At 36.0% G+C, this 23,061-nt stretch overlaps 4 protein-coding genes and 1 long non-coding RNA gene across 7 annotated transcripts; 3 read left to right on the forward strand and 2 right to left on the reverse strand.

Moving 5' to 3' along the window:
* The first annotated feature begins 5,188 nt into the window (after positions 1 to 5,188).
* Positions 5,189 to 9,181, forward strand: LOC113288332 (protein RRNAD1-like). 3 transcript variants are annotated; one of them, XM_026537340.1, is made up of 13 exons: positions 5,189 to 5,321; positions 5,432 to 5,527; positions 5,638 to 5,721; positions 5,810 to 5,884; positions 6,012 to 6,092; positions 6,204 to 6,343; positions 6,799 to 7,059; positions 7,150 to 7,327; positions 7,467 to 7,550; positions 7,920 to 8,160; positions 8,244 to 8,419; positions 8,515 to 8,730; positions 8,846 to 9,181. In XM_026537340.1, the coding sequence occupies exons 1-12, from the start codon at positions 5,202 to 5,204 to the stop codon at positions 8,695 to 8,697; spliced, it is 1,719 nt and encodes a 572-aa protein (XP_026393125.1). In that variant the 5' UTR covers positions 5,189 to 5,201; the 3' UTR covers positions 8,698 to 8,730; positions 8,846 to 9,181. The 3 variants fall into 3 exon arrangements, with proteins under 3 accessions (XP_026393125.1, XP_026393126.1, XP_026393127.1); XM_026537341.1 differs by having other exon boundaries at positions 8,850 to 9,181; XM_026537342.1 differs by lacking the exons at positions 8,244 to 8,419; positions 8,515 to 8,730; positions 8,846 to 9,181 and having other exon boundaries at positions 7,969 to 8,148.
* A 343-nt stretch (positions 9,182 to 9,524) lies between these two features.
* LOC113288335 (glycine cleavage system H protein 2, mitochondrial-like) lies at positions 9,525 to 11,375 on the forward strand. Its single transcript, XM_026537349.1, has 3 exons — positions 9,525 to 9,729; positions 9,887 to 10,146; positions 10,928 to 11,375. The coding sequence occupies exons 1-3, from the start codon at positions 9,654 to 9,656 to the stop codon at positions 11,054 to 11,056; spliced, it is 465 nt and encodes a 154-aa protein (XP_026393134.1). The 5' UTR covers positions 9,525 to 9,653; the 3' UTR covers positions 11,057 to 11,375.
* An 841-nt stretch (positions 11,376 to 12,216) lies between these two features.
* Positions 12,217 to 14,350, forward strand: LOC113288336. The gene is made up of 2 exons (XR_003330579.1): positions 12,217 to 13,867; positions 14,035 to 14,350. It is a non-coding gene; the product is annotated as an uncharacterized LOC113288336 (long non-coding RNA).
* Positions 14,351 to 15,071: 721 nt separating this feature from the next.
* On the reverse strand, positions 15,072 to 17,182 carry LOC113285837. The gene is made up of 4 exons (XM_026534584.1): positions 17,158 to 17,182; positions 15,936 to 16,050; positions 15,646 to 15,813; positions 15,072 to 15,504 (listed from the first exon to the last, which is right to left on the reverse strand). Exons 2-4 carry the CDS (start codon positions 15,996 to 15,998, stop codon positions 15,229 to 15,231), a joined length of 507 nt encoding a protein of 168 aa, XP_026390369.1. The 5' UTR covers positions 15,999 to 16,050; positions 17,158 to 17,182; the 3' UTR covers positions 15,072 to 15,228.
* On the reverse strand, positions 16,229 to 16,912 carry LOC113291030 (putative F-box/LRR-repeat protein At4g15060). The gene has a single exon (XM_026540609.1). The coding sequence runs from the start codon at positions 16,910 to 16,912 to the stop codon at positions 16,229 to 16,231; it is 684 nt and encodes a 227-aa protein (XP_026396394.1).
* Positions 17,183 to 23,061: the final 5,879 nt, after the last annotated feature.

The following is a 23,061-nucleotide window of genomic DNA, read 5'->3' on the forward strand; positions in this document are numbered from 1 at the left end:
TTTAGAAACAGTAGTCAATGATGGTTTCGAGGAACGGTTTTATCCTGAGAATACTGTTTTAAAGTCGTGCGATTTGGAAACAATAGTCTTAGATGAATTCGTAGAGATTAGTGAGGATGAACCTGACTTAGAAGAATCAATTGCCCATTTTCAGGAATCTGATGACCTAGAAACTAGGGAGATTGTGACTAGTCTATCTAGAGACACCGAAAACTCTAAGTTTGGGGGTGATTATGATTCTCTATGTGCTTTAACTCTTAAAAAGATCCCTCACTTGGGACTTGACATCAATGCCTCAACCATCTTACAAAATTATCTTCATACTCGTTTTCCTGAACTTAATAATATCCAACACGAGTCTCAACTGTTAGAAACCCATCCTCTGGTTGATGAGGTTAGCCCAGGCAATAATACCATGATTGACTTTGTTTTCCCACCAAAAAATTTTCTACCAATTGCGGGAACATATAAATTTCAGATGTGTCAATTATTAAGTTTTGAGACTAAACCTAATTACTTTAGGAGATTAGGGTCGACACATTTGTTTAAGAAAGACCACCATTCTCTTTCTGGTCAGCTGTGTAAGTCAAATATGATTGACTTAAAGGATCCCCAAGTATTCAGGTTATTATTATGTGCTTATAAATTTTTAACTGAGTTTTTCCAGACTCTTAAACCTGAACTTTTGGATCTTAGCTATGAGGAAATGCATCCAATGAAAATATTTTATAAAGATCATTTTATAGAACCTAAACCTGAACCAAAATTGGACATATGTATCTTAATCAGGAAACTAGATAAGGGTATGCAGTACGTGTTCATTTTCTTGGCTGGTTGCAGATTCCTTTTACTTGTGATAGCTCTTTTTGGTTTCGATAACCCACACTTATTTCGGCTATTACTATATGATTCGATGTGATTAAACCTTTCTTATTCTGGATGAAGACTTTAAACTTAGCACTTCTTGGGAGGTAACCCAATCTCATGCAACCAGGTAATATCATTCCTTAACTCTTTTACTTCAAATGGTAACAGTTTCTCCTTGTTCATGTTTTTAATTTTATCTTTAGAACATTGAGGACAATGTTAGATTTAAGTTTTGGGGTATTGGGAGAAACTTTTTAGTTGCATAATAAATAAACTCCAGAGCCTAGAAATTTATGCTTATTTAGGATGGCACTAACCAATCTAAGTGGATGGAAGCATTTTGGTTTTAGGAGTTGAGGGACCAATCTGACTAGATGGAAACATCTAAAGAGTCTATTCATAAAAGCACAAAGCTCAGGTGTTAGAAATAACATGATAGTTTCGCCATATCTCGTTGAGTCCTTTTCATTTCTGTTTTTATTTTATTTTATTTTTAAACTATGTTTATCTAGGTGATTAGGTGGCGCTCACGATTCAAGTTGTTACCATTGTTAGGGTGAAATAGAGTGACTGAGAATTGGGGAAAAAAATTTGAAAAAAAATTTGAAAAAAAAATTAGACCAGACCATTTGACCAAACTGAATAAAATTCAATAAAGTCGACCACTAGAACCCTTGTATATGCCAGTTGTGTTGACCTAGTGCTAGGATTATCGATCACTGGTTCCCTTGTACATGCCAGTGAATTGATATTAGTCGGACTATCTCAGTCATTTAGGATAGGTTTATTTTGGCGGTGGCCTTCAGACAGATATGAGAAACACCGTTCACTTAGTCAACATTAAAACCATCTATATTTTTCTATATCCATCTCTTAATCTTTCCATATGATTGGTTGACTCCGAATACGATGTCCATTGTGAAACTATTTTAGTAGAGCTCATTCACTTATATGAATTTTAGTATACTTGGGTGCAAACTCGTATACAACAATTGGAATTTCGCGTCAGGGTACTTCCTCCTGTAATTAATAAGTATGCCAACCAAGGAGGTTCTTTAGTGCTTTCTAAGATTTTGCATAGATAGTTAGGGTCTGGAGTAATGATTTTGTGGGTATATCTCTGGTAAGCCCTCCTGAGACTATAAGTTGGCCGCTAGGGCCACCTAGGGGTTTAATGGTTTATTGCATACGCTAAATGCAATCGACGATGCCTGCGAAAGTGTGTTAGGATTTTATTTTGTAGTTTTAATTTGCTCGGGACTAGCAAATAATAAGTTTGGGGGTATTTGATAGACGCATTTATGTGTCTAATATAGCCCAACTGTATATAATGTTAGTACCAATTTTTGTACTCATTATGGTGTTTTATTGATTTATAGGTGTTTTTAGAAAAATAAGATTTTGCGGCAAAAGTGGTTAAAAATGTGGCGTTTGGAGCTCCGTTGACAGTGTACCGGAAGTACCCCGGAAGTGCACCGGAAGTACCCCGGAGGAACCCCGAAAAAGTGCGGAAAACATCCCAGAAGAATTGCTAAAGGCACCTCTCAGTTGTATAAGGGCACCCCATGGCTATTTGCACCCTAAAAATGATGTTTCCGCCAGTTTCTAAAGGGACACGCAAAATGGATTAAGGGGCATCCATCTTCAACAATTTGAATTTCAAATTTGGCGGGAGAACTTGGTGTTTTAATGGCAGAAGTAGAGTTCGAGTTTTGGTGCTCTTCTGAGGAAACTCAATGGCTGAAACTGATGGAAAGCATCTGTTAGAGCATAACAGGAATAGTAGGAGTGATTTTGTCGATGGAATTTGGTTAGAACTCGAGTTAGAAGGAAACAAAAGTTCTGTTTTTTGGCGGGAAATAAGGATTCAAAAAATACAGTCACTGCAAGATTTTCGGATCGATCTTGGGAAGATTTTGTGGGGAGTTTTTCATGGTTTTGGACTTGTATGGGCCTCTTAAGACAAAACAGGTCTGATAACTCGGTTGGTTTGAAGAAAGATGAAAGTTTCTTCGGTGTTTCAATTAAACATGGATACGTGAAATATTCATGGTGTTTCACTCTTTCACGAGTTCCCTCTTTTCTGCATGTGTCTGGAGAAGATTACAAGTCATCTGGTACGTGTATTCAAGAGATGGGAGCGTGTTAACCAGCCACGAACGCGTGAAGAAGTTAAACAGAGCAACAAATCTCGGTTATTCCCGTGATAATAAAGAGAAGATATTCGGGATTAAACCAAGATTATTTGGAGGCTGTCAAGTATAAATAGGCTGTTGAGGTGATAGATAAGGCGTCGAGAGTTTGGGGAAGAAAAACTGAGTTGCAGAGAAACTTCTCTACTGTTGTAAAGTAGAAGAAGAAGAAGAAGAAGAAGGTCAACGACCAGTGACTGTCGCAGAGAACTGTCGTTTATCAACAGTACTCGCAACAGTTAGTTTGGCACGCTTATTTTGAATTTGCAACAATTCTTGTAACGGTAACTTCTATAACACATTTGCGGCGTTGCAGATTCATTGTTATTAGTTTTCTTCAATAAAAACACCATTTGAACTATGAAATATATTTTTGAGTATGTTTTCATGATGAGTAGCTAAAACCCAATACTGGGATGATGGAGGAAGCCGTTCTTTACGCATATGATAATTCATTTAATTATTTATATGACTATTTGCATTAAATTAAAATCAGAAAAAAAGATTTTTCTTAATTAATTGTCATTTCATTTGATGGTTTATGCTTAGGATTAATTCTTTTGATATGCCATGCTTAAGATTTACAATTAATCTTCTAAAAATATACCTTGGCAAGAATCAGAGTCGATATCATTTGAGCTATAATTGTTTGGGAATAAATATATGAATTATATGAATGATTAATGGTGGAATCCTGAATCCCAGTATCTCTTGATCCTGTGATAAATTTTTGTATATATATTTTTATTTTTAAATCTCTTCAAGTCCGAGCAACGAATTCTTACTTATCCCAAAAAAATTACTACAAAAACCCAACATGTTTAAATTCAGGCACGTTAGCTTAGTGTGCTGTGCCAGAAAAATAGGCACATTAGTATGCAATACGTGGAAGTGCGCGACACAGCATGACACACGAAGAAAGCACGCCATATCATGCATGAAATATTACACCATACATCATATTTGCATATTTCACAAAAAATCTTTATTTTAGCCGAGTTTGGATATTTTATTTTTGTTATGCTATTTTATTCATACAATAGTATATATATATATAACCGGATTTGTTAACTTGTATATATCCAGGTTTAGCATTAAAATTTTATCTTGATTATATTACTTTTTACCTGGAATTCGAAACTTGACTTTTAAGAAACTGGCTTAACAAAAGCTGCTTTTTTTCCGTAAATATCCTCAGAATTGTATGGAGTATTGTGATTTTTGATTTTTGGTGGATCAAAAATGCAAGTTTCGTCTTCCACTCCTGTGAACACCCTTTCAATCAACGAAATCTATAGTATGATATATGGATTCTCTAGATCCTGCGTCTTATAATGCTCTAGAGTCACTCTATTCATTGTTAATTGGTCTTGAATGTCTATATTCTAACATGGTATCAGAGCAGGCTATTTTTGCACCTTTACTTTGCGTCACCCGATTTGATGTGTCCACGTGTTAGACCCTACGATGCTACACATGTGGGGGCGTGTTGAGATTATTAATCCCACATTGTATGAGTTCTTTAGATCCCGCGGCTTACAATCGTCTAAAGCTACTTCACTCATTGCCAATTGATTTTGAGACGGACTCCATATTCTAACATAATGTTCAATCCTTGAAGTCAAGTAATTTTTGTTTACAAACCATAGATCAAACAAAATGAAATCCAAAATAACCAAAATAAATAAAATTACTTATTGCAATACATTTTCTGCCAATTGTTAGTTTATCTACTATCTTATTGCAATACCAATTCTGCCAATTGTTAGTTTATCTACTATCTTAACGAATCAATTGTGTGTGCTATCACAACACATTACGGTAAAACACGTTTATTTTTCTTATATAACACAACACAACACAACACAACAATAATGTAGCACGGTACATTCCAGCACGTCTGAATTTCTGACATAGCCCAAGTACACCATACAACATACTAAACACATGACTTCGTGGACCGTGCCGTGCCGGGGCATTTACATCTCCATAGGTCAGGGAACGGCGTTTGTTGATGCCCATTTTCTGGGGGTCAACTGCCCCCAACCCAAGATTCCACGGTAACCGGTTTTTGTTTTCTTTATTACTCCCTGTACTGGAACCACAGTCCACACTAAACACTACATCAAGCGGGCAACAAAGATGAGTAAAAAACGTTCATGCAGAACAGCAAGTGAAACCCTAGAATGGATAAATGCAATTCATGATTTCCTTAAACCCTATAAACCCTTACTCACCTCTCATGTGGTCAATTTCTTCACTGTAATCCCTTCATTCCCTTCTCTTCTCAATTTGCCATTGCGAATTTTACCTTTTTTTTTTTTTTTTCTTTCTCTCTCAAATTTCTCCCTTTTGTTTTTGTTTTTGTGCAGGATAAACTTTGGGAATCTGTTGATGAGCAATGGATTGATTGTCTCCGTCATGAACCCATTAGTAATCTTCTTCAAATCCCATCTGGAGTCATTCAGGTAAGCGAAAAATTGTTCCTTTGTACTTGGGTTTAGCTTATAATGGTTAAAAAATAGTTCCTTTTGATCTGTAATGGCATGATTTATTGACGTGTTGTCTTCAATTGTAGGACTATTGGCCTTGTTCACTAAACGAATTTGTCCTGACATTGGGGTCTCTTGTTTTTCCTCGAGAGCCAGCGGATTTACAAAGGGTATGTCCAAATTCTTAAATTGCATTTTGTTATTTGATGCAATTGGCTTATATGATCAAATTTGATGCAATTGATTAAGTTCTTGCAGGTGTTACCGGACTTGGACGTGATTCCGGTTAATAATGTTCTAGGTCAAGGCATGAATTTGAAGAAAAAACATGAAGTAGGTCTTTCTTTTTATCATTCAAAAAATTGCACCTTCAGTTTATAATGTTATGCTAGGCTTTAGGTCATCACTGATTCCATGCTACTTTTGTCTGAGTTGGCTCTCAATAATTTGAATTGAACAGGTGGAAGTTCTAGCAGCAGTAATTACATCAATTACAAAAAGTGCTGGAGCTAAAATAGTAATTGACGTTGGTTCTGGCCAGGTAATTCACTTTCTTTGTTGTTATTATGCATAAGAGCTATATTTTCTTCTTAAAACGTTGTTTGGTAAGCTCCTCTGTGTTAGTTCTGTAAAAGTTTTGTTCTATTTTTAGGGATATCTTGCACAAGTACTATCCTTCCAGTACCAACTTTCGGTTGTTGCCATAGATGCTTCTTCTCATCATGGAACAGTTACCAGTGCGCGTGCAAAGCGAATTAAGAAGCATTATGTAGCTAAAATGCGTGGACTGCAGTATGTACATCACTCTCTAAGTTCTGTGAAATATATCCTACGTACCTTAGGTTAGCCAGCGCTTGCATACGTTTTTTCGCACAGGAAGGTGTGTTCGTCTTTTTCTTTGATAGTTCTACACAGAACAATTGTGAGAACCTTGGAAATCTTTGGGAAATGAGGACAGTTCCTTGTTTTCACACATTAACACCACCGGAGTAACTTATAAAGCAGCTTTTCGCTTGAAGTAACAGAAAGATAGGAATTCCAGAACTATGTCATTGTTCAATTAAGTTTGTTATTAACTAAGGAGGGGCTTTCATGTAGAACATTCGATGGTGCTTCCTCCCCCATGCCTGTGTAAATTGTAATTTGTGTTGCATGCTTGATTAAATATTGGATGTCTTATATTCCATCAATGTAATTTAGCTCTTAACACCTTCCACTTTCTTGTCATTGCTGCCTCTTTTTGTCAGATCAGGAAATCAGCATCTAAATGAGCCCCAGACAGTCACCTGCTGTGTTTTGTCTAGCGATTCATTGAAAACTTTGAGTCGCACCTTGTCATGTACTAGTACTGACCCGTCAGACAGGATATGCCTCGATGGGCATTCTATTCAAGGTGTTGGAGAAGATTTTGGGGAACAACAGTCCATGTCCAACAACCCAAAGAAGGAATCCTCACTGGTTCTTGCTGGACTTCATGCCTGTGGAGATCTCTCAGTAAGCATGCTTAGGTAATTCTTAGGGCTTTGTTGCAACACTTGAATCAATGTATTAAAAATATTGTGCACAATCTAACATTTGGGAGGCATTAGTTGACTCAGGACTTTTGTGGAGAGTGAAGAAGTAAAAGCAATAGTGAGCGTTGGCTGTTGCTACAACTTACTAACTGAAGAAGACCACCCTGAGAATACCAGTCCCCCGTGTGGTTTTCCTTTGAGCAATGGTGTTAGTTTGTCTGGACTATTCCTTGGAAGAAATGCCCGGGATCTTGCTTGTCAGGTACATCCATATCTCAGTTATGTAGTTTCATCGCCTTTAAGTATACATATAGTTATATAATCTCATAAAATATTCAACTCTTGTAGTTTTCAAATCCTTTGCTATTAAACACATGTCATTGACTGGCTGTAATTCTTAGAGTGCAGAGAGATGGAGAAGTTTAACTGAAGTTGCTGCTCTTCAAAATTTTGAGTTGCATGCTTTTCGCGCGGCATTTCAAATGGTAGATAATATTTCTTTCACATCTCATTTGCTGTTTCACCATGATGAATTTTGATAGTCAATTTGGTGCTGCGGAAAGCGAAGCTTATATTCACTTGTGTCCTTACGGTGTTGTCCCACTGTAATGTTGAACCTACATCAGAATTCTTTTTTCAAATGTACCGTCATAAAGAGAGAACCAAGCATATTTGATGTCCTTATCTGTTGAATTTCTGGAAATAGTATCATGTTGATATTATCAGAACCTTAATAATTTTGCAAGAAATTGAATTTCTAGAGTGAGATAGTCTGATTTGTTCATATTTTCCTGGTCCTTGATTTTCCATCTTATTGGCAAAATGATTCATTCATCGTGTTCTTAAACTATTAGGTTCTTTGTAAATACTACCCTAAAGTATTACATACAACTCCTGCAATAGGTCGGCAAGGGAAAGCTCTGCGTCGGCAACAATTGATGAAATCTTTACAGATCCGTCAGCAGGTTAAAGATAGTACTCCGTGTATTCCTGTAGACGCATCAATTGAAAACCATAATACAAGAAGTTGCGCTACCCTGAAAACAGGTGACATTGGAAAATATTGGAATCATACCTTCAATGAATCGCCAAGAGGTATAACATTTTTTCAGTTACTAGGTTAGTTGCAGAATCAACACATGGATGATACATACTCAGTGTCGGTAGATTTTTTGCAGCTGGGAAGACATTCAGTCCTACCACTGGTGTTGATATGTCTTCTATCACCAAATGCCCCGATGTAGAATATACCCTCTTTGAAAAGTATTGCAACTCTGGATTGGAGCGACTTGGTCTCCAACCTCTGGAAGAGATCGACCTTTTTGAAATATGGATGGAAGCTAAACCTTTCGCAGTATGTCCCTATCTCCTTTATGCACATCCTCTTATATGTTGATACGTTTATATATTTGGTTGCTGTATACCGACTGCTATATGTTATTGAATCAGGAACTTGTGGGGCCTTACTGGTCTCTCAGGGCAGCTTTAGGTCCTGTGGTGGAAACTTTACTTCTATTAGATAGATTACTGTTTCTCCAAGAGTGTGGCGATTCAGTGGAAGCAATAATGCTGCCCTTATTTGATCCAGCATTATCACCTCGTAACGTGGCTATAGTTGCTCGAAAGATCTGACGAAGGGTTACTTTCACAAACGGAGAAAGCATGGTACGTGCATTCCATCTTCTCTATGATTTTTTTTCTAGACAAAGTCTATATTTGTACTAGGAATGACTTTTGTACATACCCATTTGCTAATTTCATATTTCCTTTTCTGTTGAAGCTAGCGTCAGAGCTTTTATCAGCAAAGAAGCAAACCAGATTACCTCCAAAAAAGAGTGGAGAAAAGAAGGAAGCTTCCCTCTTGGTTCTGAGGGAGCTTTCTTCATGTTAACTGATTGAATGTGGATGCTGAAATCCAGGAAGCCTCGGTTGTCTGGAAGAGAAAATTTTCTGTGCAGGAAATACACTTAGTCTGTTCCACTGAACTATATTTCAAGTAAAAAGTATTTGTCAAAATTTTGTACTCCAATTCAAAGTAAATTCACTAGTTACTTTAGTGTTGCTTGATTTAAACACATGCCTTTCATCATTTTGAGTAATGAAATGTCAATCTTTGTCTTCTTTTCTTTTGTACTTTCATTTTTTTGTTTTCCCAGCTAAGTCGGAAGAAAATGAAAAAAAAATGAAAATATCACTTATTCTGAAACATGGGAGGATTAATTTATTTTTACAAAAGTTGATCGGCAGCAAATTAAGCAGAGAAGGAAAAAGGCAGTCCCATGATAAACTTTTCTTTTGTTAAATCATTCCACAATAGCAGTGAAAACAGCAGTCAGAAAAACACCGGATTTTGGTACATCTGATTTACTAGTAATTTAAAATTAATTTCTCACCAACCCAGATTCCATTATGTCTCTTGCCACTCGGCATCCACCCACTTTCTGTCCAGTCTTTACAAACAAAGGGGACTCCTTTGTTGGAAATGAGCAGCAAAAAGGAATCCCTTTTCGCAAAGCAGCACAGATACCCTCCTCCCTGCACCCTCCCATCCTGAATCTAACTTAGGGTTTATCTGAAAAAAATCTCTAATGGCTTCTAGATTGTGGGTGTCAAAAGTTGCTTCTCATCTCAAACTCTCTATTGCTCACAGAGGGTTTGCTTCTGGTAAGATTTTTTTTTTATATAACCCTTTGATTCTTGTTTTTCATTTGTACTGATCAGAATGAGTGTGGTGGCGTTGCCCCTAGTTGTAAAAATCAGTGTTTTACCTGTTAGATCTATGGATCTGATGTGATTATTGTGTATGTGTTTGATTTTGCAGTTGTGAAGGATCTGAAGTATTGTGAGTCTCATGAATGGGTTAAAGTTGATGGTGGTTCTGCAACAGTTGGAATCACAGATCATGCTCAGGATCATTTAGGAGATGTTGTGTATGTTGAATTGCCAGAAGTTGGAGCTACTGTAACACAGGGAAAAAGTTTTGGTGCTGTTGAGAGTGTTAAGGCAACTAGTGATATCAACTCTCCTGTTTCGGGGAAGGTTGTCGAGGTTAATGAAGAACTCAGCAATTCTCCCGGTTTGGTGAGTGCAATGAATTGTTCATAATGCTATTGGATAATTGTTATCTGAAATGTTAGGAATGAAGCTCGATTTACCCTTTTTTAATTAAATGCTTTGAAAGCTATGATGTCCTTAGCAAAATTCGATAGCATTACTGCCTTGGCAGTGGTTGATTTTGCGCGGTAGGTAGTCGAGGCCTGGCTTATATGACTATATACATCTTTTGCAAGAGTTTATGTCTGAAGCAAAATTCAGTCATGTCAATGCCTTGGCAATGATCAATTTTGCGTGGTAGGTAGTTCAGGCTTGCAATTAAGCCTATAGACGTCACCATTTGCAAGAATTTTATAGGTCTAAAGTGAATTGAAGCAACATTGAGTCATATCACTGCCTTATAGACACTGTTTGCTAGAGATTTATAGGTCTGAAGTGAATTGAAGCGTAATTCAGTAGTATAACTGCCTTGGCAATGGTCAATTTTCTTTGTTGGGATTGCAATTAGGCCTATAGACACCATTTGCAAGAATTTGATAGGTTTGAAGTGAATTGAAGCAGAATTCAGTCGCATCGCTGCCTTGACAATGGTCAATTATGTGCGGCAGGTAGTTCAGGCTTGCAGTTAGGCCTACAGACACGATTTACAAGAGTTTTATAGGTCTACCTGACCTTATAGGAGATTGGACCATACCAGATCGTTGCATTAGGTTGTAGTATTCTTGTAACTCTCATACTTTAACCTTTGACACTTGCTATTTCACATAAGTAAATTTCATAAGATACTGATCTGTAATTACTCGTTCAGGTTAATGCCAGTCCTTATGGAGATGGATGGATCATGAAAGTGGAGATAGGAAACTCTGGTGAGGTTAGCTCTTTGATGGACTTCGACCAGTACTCCAAATTCTGCGAAGAAGAAGACTCAAAGCACTGAGTGAAAAGCTAAGAAGATTGTTGTTCATTACGCATTGCAGAAAATAAAAGAAAAAAACAAGTACCAGTTTCCTTTTCATCTTTCTCTCTAGCTATGTATTGCTAATGGCCCTCAATAATTCTTTCTTTTCATATTCTTTTTTTCGATTTCGAGTGACAATGTAGTAGAGTTTTCAATATTTCCCTGAGAATAAATCTCTCGGTTATTATTTTCCTTTCATCATTTGATTCTGCGAAAAATGGTGTTTTCTGTGAAAGAGTTGAGAGTGAGAAGATACCAGTTCTCTGCATAAGAATGAAGCTCAGTTTGGTCTTCTCCCCATTATTGTATCGTCATTCGGCTATTCATGATTCCAAACCACTTGAACACTCTCCAGAAAAAGGTAGAACAACATTGACATTCTTCTATAATCGATATTGAGGGATTTATCAAATTATGTATTACTTCCCAGTACTAGTTCTAAGTCACACATTTGTGATAAGGAATAGATGCAACTTCAGCTGTGCATAGTCTGTTTTACTGTAATTTTTTTACCGATTTACCACTAAATGTTTATTACTGCTAATATGTAAATATATCTCTTTATAGAGGGTAATATAGGGTTTCCCAACATTAGTAGGGTTTGTTAGGGTTAGAGTATAAAAAGAAAAAGAAACCTATACATGTAGAAGCAGAATGAGATTAGCTTTTGGGAGAGAAATAGGAGGATAGAAGACCATCCCTTGAGACGCACCTCAGCATAAATGATCTCTGAGGAGGAAGAAGTTGAAGTGCGTCTTAGAGGGATGATCTTTATATCCTCTATCTAAAAGGTTTTTATGATCTTTATATCCTCTATCAACATCCAGGTAATCTTGTAAAGAATCAAGGTTTCTCAAATCTCTCCATTTTCATCTTTTATGGGTTTGATTGGTTAAGTGTGTGGTTTCGATGGATATTTCTATCTAGTCTAAAGCAAACCTGAATGCAGATAAATCTGGGGAATATCCAATATATTGAATTAGACTGTTACATGAACCAAAAAATTATTGGGGAAAAAGGGTTTTCTAAATATCTCCATTTATATCTTTTGAGTTTATGTAATTGTTTAATTCTATGTAATAAGAGGATATATATTTTGATTAATTCAAGTGGTGTTCATCTCAAAGGTATAATTTTCTTTCTCCCAATAACTCATTTTCTAAATTGGATTAGATTTATTCTGCATATTTATGATTTTCAATTCACTATGATTTCATATGTATAGAATGCTTGGTTTCAGCTGCATCATGTTCCATAATATTTCTGAATCAATGGGTGTTCATTGAATTATATTTTTAGATCCAAACTAGAATGACCGAATGATGCATCATCTGTGACTCATGACTAGGTGATTGCCCAAACTACACTGATTTCTAGGTTGAGATTATAAGTATGAGATATACCCTCTCTTTTAGGTTCAAGTTATGGGTTTGATTTTATGCAATAGACGATGTTTTTGATTTGTTCAAGTGGTCTTCTTCTCAAAGGTATAATTTTCTTGTCTCCCTCAAAATCTAATTTTTTGAATTGGATCAGATTTATTTGAAACAAGAAATGGATGTCTAAATTTCTGCTTTTCTTGATTTTTCGTTCCACTATGCTATCTGGTTGGCTATCAATTCACTGGTTTGTTATGTATGTATAGATGGTCCATAGAATGCAAGTATTGAACCACACCTTTTATATCTGGCGTTCGTTTTCTTAGTTTGCAAGAGTTTATAGGTCTGAAATGAATTGAAGCAAATTTCAGTGATATCACTGCCTTGCCAATGATTAGTTTTGCACGTTTGGTAGTTCAGGCTTTCAATTAGGTCTGTAGACACCACCTTCTGCAAGAATTTTATAGGTCTGAAGTGAATTGAGAAACCTCGACATTTGAAGCAGAATAAGACTATCCTTTGACAGAGATAGGAGGAAGAAGGCCAGATAATACTTGAGAGGAGGAAGAAGTTGAAATGTGTCTCAGAGGTATGATCTGTGTATCCTCTAAATCATGATCTATCAAAACATTGAATCAGGCCATTACAAGTACCTAAAGGTATTGGGAAAAAGGGTTCTATAAATCTCTCCACTTGTATCTTTTAGGTTCATGTAATGGGTTTGATTTTATGTAATTTTCTGTCTCTCAGAAACTAATTTTCTGAATTGGATTACGTTTTAGTGGAACCTGTGAATGAATGTTTAAATTTCTGCGTTTTTTCATTTTGTTTGATGGAATATGTTATCTGCTTGGCTATGAATTCACTGATTTGTTTTGCATAGATGGATTGAATTCAACTGCAACATGTTCCATAACCATCCAGATTTTGGTTTTTTATTGAGATCCAAACTAGGTACTTGTTTCTAGATTTCAGTACCAACAAAACAGAATAAGCTACAAATGCAGAAACAACATCATCTGAATACATTTATGGAATATATGATAAATCTATAAGAGTGTTCTGTAATCAATACTTAACTTCCTTCTATCCTACTCTGCTGTTTTACAGACTTGATAAAGACAGTACTAGCAGTCTTCAATGGATTGTAATATATGTTTGTAACCACCGTACCTGACAAGCTAGAAAAGAAACTAGTCAATAATACTGAAGTTAGATTCATGGTGAAGCTGTTACTAACTAGCAGTAGCAGACAACGTGCCATTCCTCATCATGCCAATCTTGATTGTGCCTCTTTAGACAGACTTTATTTGGAAAGAGTTGGGGGTGGACATTATTGTGAACTTCTTGAATTTGGGAGGTCAAGATGGTCATAGCTGCAAGTCAAAAGCTTCAAACAGTTGAAAGCAAGGTTTGTACTTTACTACTATTTCTCGTTGTTTTCTTTTCATGCTGAACATCTCAGTTGTAGATTGAGAAGTGCAAAGCAGGTTGTGTGCATATAAGTTCTCTTGCAAAGCTAGAGATTCATAGGGATTCACCTGAATGACCTTTATCGTACATTTTTGTGTTGTTCAGTGTTCCGAGATGCCTGCTGCTGCTGTATGTTCTACTTCTGAATCTAGAAACTGCAAAAGACTTGAGATCTACTCTGGCAGTGAAGACTTAGAGGATTTTCTGTATTTTCTTTATCTTTTTGTTTGGAGAAGGAAGAAAATTTGCTTTGCTTTAGTGCTGTAGAGAGTTTTAGTTTGTAATATTTGAGACAAGCAAAATGTTCTACTAAACTGTCAGAAACGAAATATGCTAATCTGAAGCGGAGCTTATTCAGACATCAAACAACCATATGCAAGATTAATTTTTTTTTGAAAAGGAACATAATATTTCCACTCAAGGTGGTCATATAGATTCTTTGCAGGATTCATTCGGTTTGTGGTCATATAGATTCTTTGCAGGATTCATTCGGTTTGTGGTCATATAGATTCTTTGCAGGATTCATTCGGTTTGTGGTCATATAGATTCTTTGCAGGATTCATTCGGTTTGTTGTGAACTGACAGAAAATTTCTTTCAGCTCTTTTAACTGCTCATTTTAATTCCACTTCTTTACCTGTAATGGCATTATCTGCACTCCGGTCAGTGAAATCAAAGACCCCAAAATTTGTGCCTGACCTTGTTCGTGTTTCGACCTTTTTTACAGAGGTTTCAGTTATTGTCACCTTTCATTTTGATCGTGATATAAGATTCAAAGCTAGAGAAACAATGATGTCTGTACTCTGCAGTTCACCAAACGAACTTCATTGGGTGCAAGTAAACCTTCAGAAGAACGGAAAAGAAAACAATTCTTTTTCTTAGCCAAGAACCCAGAAGATCATGGCAGCAAATTAGTCCCTTATGCACAACTTGCGGCTCAAGGACTGGACTGACAATGTGTCCTTTTATAATGAGCTTGTTATGGATAAAAACATACTATATTATGCGGCAAATGAAAGCAGCAAACAAAAACAACTGACTACAGAAACACAAGTATTAAAGCTAGAAGATGAGCTTGTTATGGATGAACAGTCTTAATTCGGATTTAACCAAGTCCCTAATAGACAGTTCCTCTTTTCACGGAGATAAGACAGACATATTGCCAAAAACAAAAGCAAAACAGAATGAACAAACTCAATTTTAAGATTCCATACCATTATCTTGCTTCTTGCCCGAGTGTACAAGTATCTGTTGTTAGTTTACTACATCTGACTACTTTTCGTTGCAGGTTTCTGTAAATCTCAGAACTGAGTTTGGAATACCAGTCGGATACTTAAAGAAGCTGTAGGAACTCCTCTCAACTTATCCTTAAATTGTTCAACTTGGGTAACTTCATCAGAGATAAAGTATATAGAAAGTTCCTCCAAATCTGTTGCATTATTCAACAAAAAACTGAGAAGTTTGAGTTCAGCATCACAGCCTTCCACTCTTTCTATCTGGACATATTTGAGGTGAGACAACATTCCCCGAGATGACAAGCCTGTTTCCCAATCATCATCAACGTTTTCTGAGTTTGACTGTATCCACACAACAACAGATAGGTCAAAGATTGTAAAACTGTAAAACATTAATAAATGTCGCCAATGTAAAAACAAAGATGGCAAGTTGGAACTGTTTGCAGGCCAAATTAGACAACAAAGAGCTTAATTAATAGTTACCTTCATATCGCATCTAAGTGATAAGTAAGATACATTTGGGTAAATCCTGAGTACGTAAGATATCGCCTGCAGGCAACCTCTTGTAGACCACATATCCAGCACCAAATGTTGTAGATTACATAAGCGAGGTGGTTGAAAGTCTAACAAGTCTGGAGCTTGTGAGAGAAGCTTGACAAACAAAATGAAAAATTTTCAAATAGCTAAAATCAGGACTACTTAAAAGCGGAAGAATATCAAAACTTATAAACGATCTCATACTAGTTTCGAATCAAAATTTTTGATTCCCATACCTCAAGGAATCCAGCTGTTAGCTCCATTTGTTTCACTGTAGAAACTTCCCCTAGAAGTTTCATGATGCGTCTAGCATACACATCTTTTTCAGTTGAAGGCAGTTCGAATATTTTTCTGCTTTCTCGAGGAGATCATCAAGAAACATGTCAAAATGTACCTATGATAGTGAAGAACAGTTCTCTAGATGATACTTAGTGTGATGAAAGATGAGCAAGTGAACTTTTCCAAATTTGGAGCACATAACTTGATAATGTTAGGCGTAGTATCTAGGCACCACATATACTCAAATTCCTTAAAGGGTGGCAGAAGCAACAATCAAATTCCCATGATTATCCATTTGTATATCGCAATGAAATATGTGTAAAGATTCAAGAACTGGGAAACTTGATAAGAGTTTTGCAGATAATTCAACATCCGAGTATGATAATCCACGTAAATATAGTACTCTAAGCTGAGGCAAATTCATTGATGTTGGTAGAATAATATCTACGCCAGCTTCATGCATTATTATTATATCCAGCGCTCTAAGTGACTTACAATTTATGAGTAGGTGAGGAATTTCATATACCGATTTACGCAAGAATTCAATTTTTATACTTATTTCCTGAACATCACGCTTAACGGCAAAAAGGATCCATCTATTAACATTCATAATCATCTTATTCTCAATGCCAGATTCAGGATCCCACCACTGCACATTAAACTTCTGCATATTTGTGTCATAGCGAAATATGCATACAAAGTAAACAAATTCTATAAACCTCTTAGTTTTTCTAGGTGAAAATGAACTCCTACAGAAGTTGAGAATCGGTAAAGATTTCCAAACATGAATCCATCTTTTGGACAGAAGACTAGTCCAAACAGCATATTTCATATCATTGAAAGACATGATGTGATGAATCAAGTTATCAGGTAACCTACTGATTCTATCTTCTTCCCCATAAGAGCATGTAAATACATTTCTAGTTTCTTCCATTCTTTAACTTTAAAAACTGAAAAATAAACAAAACCCCCCAAATTTTGTTGTTCAGAAATAAGAACCCTAATTTCCAATGTGCGATTATGAACCACCACTCTGAAGAGAAAAAAAAAACCCCAATGTCTAATTTTTCTGAGCATTGCTTAAACGAACATGGAAAACGAACAAGTTCCTGATGATTTGTAGCTTTTGAAATTTGATTTTCAAGGTGTTGAAGTGAAAAATCCTAATTTGCATATTACCAGATGATGATGATGAAGGTCTTATAAGTGAATCTCCTTTGACACTGGACTGGGAAACGAATGAATCAATCGCTAATCAATTTAAAGCAGAATCGAATGGAAAATCCCCGAATTAAATGTAATACAGACTAAGAGTAGGTGGACACTTAGTAGGTTGTTCAGACGAGTCAGATGAGTGATGTCCGAGTGAAACAAAACAAAGTAACAAACATATTAGGTCACGTCTATCGATCAGATCCAGCCAAGTCAGATTCCAAAAAAACAAGAACATGATATAAAATCGTTTGGCACTAATGGACTTGAATTTCTAGATAATTACAACAATCTAGAAATTCAACTACCTACTGTCCAAAATTTATTGTTTGGCATCTGAGCGGAAAATTGGGATGGAAATCAAAATTCAAGTGTCTGGCATGCAATGGAATTTATCACTTGGAAAATATCCTCCCAAATTTAATTATCATCCACCTAACCAATGAAGTCCCAACAAACATGAACCAATACGCTTATACATAAATACTTCCATTGGTAATATATTGATTATCATCATAATTCTTTCAACACAAATCTGCATATACATTGGAAGGCATTCACCACATGGTCTGCAAGCATTACATTACAAATAGACATAATAAACGCAAACATACAGTTGCGATCTGAGATTCTACTCGAATACCATCATCGAAAATTTGGAAATTAATTATGCCCTTGTTCCATGACTAGTACTGCAAGTGTTTTAAGGTCGGAGTCTTAATGTTGCGCGAAATACCATAATATCATAGAGAGTCCATAGGAAAGTTTGCGAAGAACCTGGAATGACCCTCCTTATATAGATAACTCCATAATAAATAGTAATTTCATTTCTTAGTATATCAAGATATTGTTAGTTTGTTATCCAAATATAAAATATAATTCCTAAATAAATAAAAGAGAAAATCACCTAATTAATATTACAATATACTTGATAAATTATAATATATTAAATATAAAAATACCCAGTATATTTTATTTCCTTAAATACTCCATCATCTACTAATGAGAATTATATTTGGAGTTTAATTTCTGCAGCTGCAGCTGGGAAAAGGGTTCACCTAAACTTCTCTAATATAGTGATCAATGACTGGGAAAATTTGTTTATTTAGTTGGTAATATGATTTTCTAAGTTTTTAGTTCTTTTCTCTCTTTTCTTTAAGCCTACCTATGGTAGCCTTATTACATTCTATTCTCCTAATACATCATCTCTTTTCGGATAAATTTTTTATTTTGATACCTATGAGCCGTTTTCCATTACTGAAAACAATGAGGTTCTCTTATGGCACAAAACGCATCTGCATAACAGCAAGACTATTTGTCCAATACTCCTTTGTCGCTGTGACCCGAAAGCTAACACATTAAACAAGGTTTTGCACTGGGAAAGTGATAATGTTAGCAAATTTCAGGGGATTCCGCACGTCAACAGTCTTGTGTCATTAAAAGCTCTGGGATTAGATTGAAAGACTACTGCTGAAGCTTCACAGATTGTGAGGAAGAGGACGTGAACAGAGAAGTTGTATACCTTAAAAGTGGAGGCTCTCGCATTAATGATTACTTTATGTATTAATCCTTTTCTCAGTACGTACTTGATTCTTACTTGTAAGTGATTTCCTCACGTTGATTTCTTTTTTAGTCGCAGTACTTATTCACTTGATCAGTTAAAGTTATCATAGATTGCTGTTTTATTTTGCAAACACGAAGGTGTAGAGAGTAAAATTTAAACACTGAATTTCCTCCTTGGATCTGTGAGTAAATGGATTAATACATAAAGTAGTATCAACTGCAAATGTAATCTTTTTTCATCGGCACTGCCACTGATTAGTTTTCTTGAACCCATACCGAGAAACATCCGTAAATCTACATGACAAATAGAACAGAGAAAATAAAGAAAAACCTTACATCATGGATAGGATAAGTTGTAACAAATATATAAATTTAAATTTTGATGATATTTGACTAATCAGTGGCGACGAAGTGAAGCTAATCTCTTCTCAGGAACGCATACATCAGAAGATGGTTCAGCAGAAGGCCTGCAAATAACATCGAAAACTTAGATCATAGAGAACCCTATACAAGTGAGTGAAATCATTTTCTAGTATCGGTATGGGATGGGAATCCTGTTTTGATTGTAATGACTCCAGGAAACAATATAAAGAGGAAAGCAGAGCGAAAATCGAGCTTCACAAACTAGTCTGGCTCATGCACATCAGACATTTTTTTCTCTCGATCTTCAATGGGCTCAATAACAACATACTGAACTAAATATCCAACATACTGAGAAAAGCAGAACTTGGTTGAGCTCCTAGAAATAAGATCGAGCTGAGATGCGCTCAACTAATTAAAAAAAAGCCAAGCATGTGAACACATGTTGATTGATGCACAACAAAAGGAACAATATACTATATATATATATATATAAGGTGTTATATATGTAAGGTGTGGATCTTGTTGGGTGCAATAATCAAAAACAAAGAAAAATCAAATAAGCAAAAGTTATTGATACTTAGCTCCTTTATAATGGAAGTGATTGCTTTGACGAAACGAACAAACTCCCCGTATCTCCCCAGGGCAAAACTTTGGAAAACAGAGTGAGTCGCGTGTTCAACACGCTGTCCTTAAGACATTCGCGCCCTTAAGACAAACTCCCCATATCTCCGCAACAGGGTGAGTCGCGTGTTCAACACGCTGTCCTTAAGACATTAGCGCCCTTAAGACAAACTCCCCATATCTCCGCAACAGGGCAAAACTTTGGAAAACAGAGTGAGTCGCGTGTTCAACACGCTGTCCTTAAGACATTAGCGCCCGACTACACTAAAGAGTGATGCTATACACCTACTACTAGCATATGTAGTAGATGCTCAACTAGAGCTTGGCAACTCCGAAAAAACATTAAGGAAAATCGCGAATGCTAAAGAAAGCAATACAAAATATTTTCCCTTGGGGGTATCTCTAAAATATAGAGAATCCCCTTAGGGGTCTCTCTAAAATATAGAGAAACCCCTTTCCATGTTTTTCCTTAGGGGTCCCTCTAAAATATAGAGCAACCCCCTTTTTCCATGCTTTTACAAAAGAAGTGAATTTGTTTATATAATTGACAAAATACAATTTAAGAAAAGCTACTCCCCGATGTGGGACTAAAAATCTTATATAGTCTCTTAAAACAACTAAAGAGTGGAAACTCCACTATGTGGGACTAATAAGTTTTTCATTCACAAAAAAAACATTAAATTAAAATCTTTAAAAAGTATTTTATTAATCGTTTTTCCAACAGATCTTACGGTCAAGTACCTCTGCGAACACTGCTTCTGGAATTCCTTAATAACTTTAGCTTGCTTTATTGATGCTATTTGCTAAAATGAAACAAGATTAGAAAGTTGAATAAAAAAAAACCATCCAAGCAAAACTCGATGACTTCTCTGGTATGAGTTATAAATCCATATATACGGTAGTATTATGTGTATTGCACCGCAAAATTTTGGTTTACAAGTCAACATGACTGTTTTCGCGACTTGACCAAAATATTAAGTTTCGAACAAATTTTAGGCCTCAGGCACATTCTTTGCACCGAGCAATTTTGAGTTGCCAAAGAAAGTGTGACTTGCAGAGTCAAATGAATTTCTGACAAAATATTTTAGCATTAAATGTAATAGAAGACGAATGAATCCAGATCTCTAAGCATTTAACAAGATCATAATAGACCTAATGGAGCATGAGAGGAATGAATTTAAATTTCAAAGCATCCAATGGGATCTAGTTAGACTGAATAGAGATGAATGAATTCAAATCTTTAAGCATTCAATGAATGATCAAACCTCTAAGTATCTAATGAGATCGAGTTAGAACGAACGGAGTCAGAGACGAATGAAATCAAATTAAATCTCTATGCTTCTGATGGGATCGAGTTAAACCCAACAGAGTCGAAGTCTAGTAAACTCAAATCTCTAAGCATCCAATTAATTAAAATCTCTAAGCACCAAATGAGATAGCCATTTTCACACACCATTAACATCAAAGAAATTTTCAACTTATTGAAATAATCATAACTAAACATTTCAAGTCAACCCCAAATGATTGTGTCACACAAACCATGTAAAATGTTTACTCGGAAATTTTCACATGATCATTTCTGACTCGCGTCAAAAATATAAGATGGACTTGATCACTAACATTGATAAACATGCTTGAATTTGACTTATTCAACCCGGAAAAGGTTTTTTCTAGTCAGATTGCACCTTTTCTGGTCGGGTTAAGCCTCGTCTTCCTTTATTATGCCTCCTCAGCTCAGACAAGGCATACCCTAAAATGATTAGGCCACTTCTTACCAGATTACAACTATTCAATTCAAACAAGGTTCAATCTCATCACTTTGTCAGGTCGGATTGCACCTTTTCTGGTCGGATGAGGCTGTGTATGCCTAGATTCTGCCATGCCTCACCAAATTGCACCTCTTTTGGTCCGATAAGGCTCTTTTTGATGGATTAGGCCTCTTCTCGCCGACTGCACCTCTTCAGTGTGATTTAAGAAATAGTCTCCGTCTACGTCTTAAGGCAAACATTGAAATGTCCATTTTACACATTGTCATTTTTTTGGTAAATTGACTATTTTCCCCTAGCTCAAAAGGTGATAAAATAACTATTTTTCCATCAATTTGTAAACAATAAAAATGACCACTTTACCCTTGGTGTGAAATTTCCCAAAATGACCATCTTGTTCTCCCTCGTAATTTCACCCTCTAAATGTATAAATGAGAAGCGTATTCCCTAAATTGCTTCAAAAAAAAGAGTATCCCTTAAATTTGTAGCTTTATAAAGATCTTTTTTTATTTCCTAAGCTACATCCAAACTTCTTAAATTGGACTGGATTCGACAATTATAGGGTTCGAACCCCTTCCTTCGTAGTGGGAGGGAGCATGCCAACCACCAGACCACTTGGTGATTGGCAAAGAATTTTTTTTCCACCACCCATATGTCACCACATATTCAAAAGAAAGAAAACCCTTATCTCACTCTCTCTTTATCTATAACCATTATTTGTCATTAAATATCTATTTGTAATCCTACCAAAATCTTATCGGATATGCTTAAAGTTTTGCATAAGTTGATTTCATGAAAAATTCATCCAACAATTCTATAGTTTTTTCGATCTCACAGGGCATGCTAAGATAGATTTGATCTTTCCATAATTGTCCAATTTGATCATTAATGTGACCTAAATTTTTCATAAATCAATTAAAAAAATGCTCATCTAACTCTTAAACATGTAAAAATCAAAAAATATGTTTCTTAGAACAACTGCAGTGGTGCGACCAAAATCAAAGATCACATACCAAAAAAAAGACCAAATTTTTGGTTTAGTCCGTGTTGTCACGCAACGATAACCGAATAAAATTTGGTCGAGCGTAACTGAAATGTTCACCCCACATAACTTTCATCAGGCGAACATTATATGTTCGCCCCATCTTTTTTTTTTAATTCAAATTTTCATGTTCGCGCCATTTCTTTTTTTAAATTTTCATGGGACGAACATTATATGTTCGCCCCTTTCTTTTCTTTCAATTTCTCTTGGGGCGAACATTGTATGTTCGCCCAACTCCAGACGAACATTATATGTCCGCTCGACCAAATTTGATTTTGGTCTTGGCCCCAGACTATATTTGTTCTGGAATTTTGTTTTGGTCCGAATTTTAGTCTTTAGTCTTTAGTTTGTCCCACTGTGTCTTGTTTCTCCACCAAATAAATGGGTTTGATCGCACACCGTGGACGCCCTTACCTAAAAACATATCGATCAGGTTCCAACAACATTACAAATTATGTGTAGATGGACTAAATAATGTCACATGCACGTCGTAAAAATACCCACTTAACTAAAAGC

The sequence above is a fragment of the Papaver somniferum genome, chromosome 6, assembly GCF_003573695.1.
Source record: "Papaver somniferum cultivar HN1 chromosome 6, ASM357369v1, whole genome shotgun sequence".
Taxonomy (NCBI): Eukaryota; Viridiplantae; Streptophyta; class Magnoliopsida; order Ranunculales; family Papaveraceae; genus Papaver; species Papaver somniferum.